The sequence below is a fragment of the Phytophthora infestans genome, genomic scaffold (assembly GCF_000142945.1).
Source record: "Phytophthora infestans T30-4 supercont1.69 genomic scaffold, whole genome shotgun sequence".
In the NCBI taxonomy this organism is placed as follows: Eukaryota; Oomycota; class Peronosporomycetes; order Peronosporales; family Peronosporaceae; genus Phytophthora; species Phytophthora infestans.
The window spans coordinates 545,080-550,631 of NW_003303690.1; the positions used below are offsets into that span (position 1 = coordinate 545,080).

Consider the following 5,552-nt stretch of genomic DNA (forward strand, 5'->3'; position numbering starts at 1 on the left):
GGGTCCGCGATGCCATGGCAGCGGCCCGAGATAAACAAAAGGAGTACTCAGACAAACATGGAAGAGGAAACTTAAGTATATTTAAGGTGGGGGGGCTTAGTGCTGCTAGACACGAGGAACCTACATTTTGACACTGTCAGCTATGTCGGCAGCAACAAGCTGAAGTACCGCTTCATCGGACCATTTGCAGTCCTGGTCAGACATGGTGCGTCGTACACCATCGACCTTCCAAAGTCAATGACGACGCACCCGACGTTCTATGTCGGACGTCTTAAGCGGTACTTTGACCCGCAGGGGGTTGCCGACTCGCAGTCCCCCCTTGACCCAGCTCCTCGAAGCGAGGGCCGGTCACAGTCGTCGACGAGGGCGTCGGAGCAGGCACCCAAGCCTCGGTCGGGACGGCAAGGCTGCGGTCAAGACCGTACGCCGGAGGGGCTCCATACGAACGGACCCCGGCGCCATACGCCGAGTACGCTGAGTACGCCGGGTACGCACCATACGCGTACGTCTAGGATTGTGCCGCAGGCGGCTCTGGACGTGGCAGCAGAGCCTCGATCCGTTGGATCATGCGAAAGGCCTCGTCCAGATCGGACGAAGAGGCCCGGTGATCCGCCCGCAGATGCAGGCTCGCGACCTCTCGCTTCAACAGGTCCAGGCGGCCCGCAAGACGAGCGCGCTCGCCCTGACTCCCGGTCTGGGCGGCAGCATCACCGCCAGTCCCAAGGCCAAATGCAATCTCAAGCACGAGGACACGTTGACGGAGGCGGTCAACCTCAGGGCCCTGTGTCGGACCCGCAGCCGGAGCACTCGGACGAGAGTGGCGTTCGGGAGGCGCCGAGTACTCGTACGAGGGCACCTTAGCCCCTGCTTGACCGAAATGGAGAAGTTTACTTCCACGTGGAGCGGATCCTCCAGGAGCAACGGCGTCGCGGTAAGCGACAGCTCCTCGTGAAGTGGAGGGGTTATACCCACTCCGAGAACTCGTGGGAGCCGATTGAACGGCCCCTAATTGACTGCCCGAAGGCTGTCGCAATCTGGGAACAGAAGCGGCGGCAGCTTCATAAGTACTCCGGGGCTTCTTGCCCGAACGGGGTACGGACGATGAAATCATTCCGTACCCGCGCTCATCGTGAGCGCTGGAAGCCGCGCGCTTCAAGATGTCCCTTGGCAGCATGCGCTTGCTGACCAAGTGGGCAAACAAACCACGAAGATCACGCTGGTCCAGGATGCGGGACAACAGCTGATCTTCATGGAGTTCCCGTAACTCCGTGGGTGAGTACTTAAGAGACTCCACCCATGTCCAGAACATGTCCTCACAAGAACTCCACGTGGGACAGTTCTCGGGCGTAACCCAGGAGTATCCTCAAAGAGGATAGAGACCACTTCGGGTTTCGGGCCTCTTACGACAAGTCGTGAAGACCTTAAGAGGGATGCGGTGTGGCGCGAGAAGCACACACCGAGCAGCCTCCAAGTTGTCAACGAGCAACTGTTCTTTCTGAACAAGGGCACGTTCGTAGATGCCCCTAGAGGTGTGGCCGTCCACAAGGTCACGAGGAGCGACGAGAAGCTCTAAGAAGAGGTCAGCCCCAGAGCTCTCCTCGGGAGGCCAATACCCTCTTGAGTTGATGGCAGCTCCCTGGCTGACGGGTGCCACCACCGAACCCCCACGCACACGCTGGGCAGCTTGGAATTCCTCCTGCTGCTGGTCGAGGTCATTCGAGACCTCCTGGGGCTCAGCGATAGCACCCTCCTCCTCCTCTTCTTCCTCTTTCTCCTCCTCTTCATCCGAGGAGTCGAAGATACTATGATAGGTGTGTTGAGTCTCCTTCTCCTCGCGGAGTGGAGACTAAGAGGCTGTACGCTTCTTTGAGGGCTTGGCGCCATCGGCTTTAGATGCCTTAGCACGCGCAAGACCCTCGGCAAGCGAGAGACGTTTGCGAGGATTCTCTTCCTCATCGCCACCGGCTTTGGGAGTGCCCTTAGCCTTGACGGCCGGACTCGCTGAGCGCACAGACGTCCTGGGACTGTGATCACCTTGATCACTAGCGAGCGACTGCACGCTGTCATCCTTGTGCTCACTGAGCACTGGGCTGTGCCCTCCCACAGAGCCCGCAGGAGCATCGTGCGTGCTCTCGGACTCGGCTTCGTCCTCACTGCCAGAGTTGAACTCACGTTCTACGAACCAAGGGCTCGGACGGTTGTCTGGAGAGGCCGAGGGCGACGGGCTGCGGCGCTTGCTTGCTTGCTCGCTTGCCCACAGCCGCGTCACCCGAGTAACCGATCGCCTCGGAGGCCACCTGAGTAGCCTCCTTTAGGGCCGAGCCTTTGCCGTGAATCTTTGTGCTCTTGGCTTGCGCCTTCCCGGCAGCAGCCTTGGAGCGTGTCTTAGCACCGCTCTTTGCAGTGCCACGAGGCATGAAAAACGGCCGAAGTGAAGACCTTGAAGAAGAGCGCACAGACTGCTGCTCGAGGCTCTAACTGTGAAGTGAGCCTCCGCCGCGCTCGCGCGGCCAAGTCGATGGTTTTCGACTTTGAGAATGAGAGTTTGTGACGAGCACCTCTTCATTCTGATTGGTCGGTAAACCGAACCTAAGTGGGGGAGGATGTAACGGGGTACGTAGCCCTAAGTGTACCCTAATTACATGAAGCGTGACACTTCACACTTCAGGAGTATGACACGTCATACTTCGGAATATTTGGTACAAAGTACCAAGGTCGTTCAAAGCCAACCATGGGTTAACGACATTGCATTTCTATAGGTGACTTATAGTTTGTATTAAACCCAAGCTTTATCTACCCATAAATATACTCAGTTTACATACTACCTTAATTAGGTCACTTTGCTCTCTTTTAACTAAAGAGGGGACCTGTGAACTGCCGTTCACTGAGAGTTTGTATACTCTCGGAAGATAACTTCCTCTAGCGCAAGGTGCTGTGTGACCCCGTCACACACGCCGCCGTGAATGTGGTCGTGTGGTCGCTTTTTTGTCGGGGCACTATCAACGCTATGGATTAAATGTACAAGCTAGTGCCAATCATCAATGCCGTTTTACTGCTTTGGCGTGCCGAGCTCCTGGTGGAAGGAATGACTCAGTAGCTTTTCTTAAATGGTCGGTGTGTGAGCAGTTAAAGCGTATACGTGGTCCATTATGTTGTTGCGGATAATGCATACCCTCAGACACGCGTTGTGATGACTCCATATAACCAAGCGCAACTGCGAGGTAGACCCGATCGATATAACTATAACTACTACTTGAGTCAATGCCGGATACGAGTGGAAATGGCATTTGGCCTTTTAGTGAATAAGTGGAGAATTTTAAAGAGGCCCCTGTGCGTCAATTTGGCTAATGCTTCTAAGGTAATTCATTGTTGCATGCGTCTTCATAATTTCTGCATTGCCCAGCATCTATTGGAGAGACCGGATACGGCGGAACGATCTACCAGAGCTCTAAGACAAGAATTGCGCAATTGGAATAGGAGCAAGGACTTGTCATTCTTGGAAACTCATTTCGAGACAGACGGAGGGGAGGTAGTTGAACTTTCGGATGAGATAACACGCGATGTCATCGTTAAGTACATTGACAACAATGAGCTGCGCCGACCAGAGCACAACATTGCAAGAAGACGTGCTGAAAAAGCTCAATAATTGTTTCTAAAATGCAACTATCATCATTTGTTTCGGTGTTTTTGGCTCGCTAGTTTGAAAGAGATCTTAGCTTGTCGATCAGGGATTGACGTTCTTGCAGTAGAAGGTTTATGTCCTCCTCCAAATAGACAGGCGATCCTTCACGAGCTCGGCTAGCTGCAATTTCCTTGTCGACGTCATAGAGATGACGACGAATGTCGTTCAGCAGCGATCTAACTGCACTTTTCTCTTTGAGTTGGGATCTGGCCACCTCTCGGTCTCAATCAACTTTGGCGTGCGCTGCTTCTACCCTGCGGTCGCTTACATAGTTGTCAAATGCAATAACAAGGCGCTTGAGTGTCTCGGCGCTCTTGCGCTTTGATTTGGAAGGGGTTGTTTCCTTGGTACTTGACTCCGAGGTTTGCGAGGATTTTATTGTTAAAGTGTCGAGTTTATCCTCAGGTAGCAAGCCTCCTTTAGTACGTTTGTCAGCTCATGCTTCACCTGCCAGTATATACCATGATTTTTACAGTGTGTAAGTATCATAAAGCACTGCAAAACTATACAATTTACGTACTGTCAGCCATTTTTGCAAGTAGAGTACGTATCCACGGCCTTGAACAAATTTCTGAACTCGTTTTCGTGCTGGACTGATGTTGTGAACTTCTTTTCAGCAACAATGTAGTGCTTATTGACGTCCTTCCACATCTCGAAAAGCTTTTTCGCTGAAAGGGCTTTAGTCACTGAGGGATCAATGTCTTTAAAGAAGTCGTCTTTAAAGTGGAGAGGATTTACCAGGTGATCTTCTGCGTACGTAGTAGCGAAGGCAGTTTGAACGTCAGCCCAGAAGCAGCTTCTGTCAATGACCTCTCTTGTATCCAATGCTGCTCGTGAAGGCTCATCTCCTAAACCAAATTCATTAGATATATTATTTTCGATAGTGATATAGCAATACGTCGTACCCGACTGACTGAAACGCGTGGCGAATTCATCAGAGAATAGCAGATCTAATAGTCGGTACATGCAGTGCCTAGTCCTGGCACCGACCGAAGTTGAGTCAATAGTGCTGGAACCGATTGAAGCTTGGAGCATGTCGTGGTGCATGAGTATCGTAATGCGTTCGTCTTTCTTGAGATTTCCCTTCACTATAAGTCCTCTACGAGTGCACTCCTTTCTAACTTCGTCTGCCTTCCATGACGAGTAGTCGACAGAGACACCATTGTTGCAGCTCTTTTCCTCTTCAGATTCATCACGTTTATCAAGCTCAACTTCCACCTGAGACCGTGCCACGAGAGACTGGAACGACTCTGAGCTGGGTGGGTGTAAAAACTATACTCCAAGAGGCTGCTGTGCTTATCCACTGTGAAATCCAGCATACGTAGCGGTCTCTGGATGCGTAGGGTCAAGTGAAGGAGCCGCAGAGCACACTGAATGTGACGAATGCTCGAGAATTTGGCTCAAAGAGTGTCGCTGGACGCCCTGCTGGGGCTTTTGAGCTGACTCGCTAGGGACATTGGTAAATGAAGACATTCTTCACAGAGAGCGTCAGTTTAGCACTTATATAACTCAATTCATTAATGGGAGCTCACCGTGCGCGTCTTGGTTGCTTGCCTGAGGGGGCGTTCTGGAAGTGGAGTTTTCCGTACTGAAAGGATCACTTACCTCTGTTAGGTGCGATTTTTTATGCAGCTGGTTTTACCGCGTCGCACAGATCATTCTCAACCGATGCGGTCGCACGGTACAGAAGTGAGCGATGCGATGCCGTGCGATGCGCCCGGTTGAGAACGAGCCTTTGACCGACCTTTAGAGACGCTCTAATGATGCAAAACGACACACTTTAATAATTTTCACAAATTTAGTGCTGTTTCGTGGCTCCGGTTTGAGCACGGATAGTCCATGCATTACTGATCGCGGTACATGTCCGGTA

The 5,552-nt window shown here is 52.2% G+C and overlaps 1 protein-coding gene across 1 annotated transcript; it reads right to left on the minus strand.

Moving 5' to 3' along the window:
- Positions 1-4,204: 4,204 nt before the first annotated feature.
- Positions 4,205-4,648, minus strand: PITG_18567 (uncharacterized protein; the record flags this gene model as incomplete). The annotated part of the gene is made up of 2 exons (XM_002997626.1): positions 4,205-4,350; positions 4,588-4,648. 2 exons carry the CDS (start codon positions 4,646-4,648, stop codon positions 4,205-4,207), a joined length of 207 nt encoding a protein of 68 aa, XP_002997672.1.
- Positions 4,649-5,552: the final 904 nt, after the last annotated feature.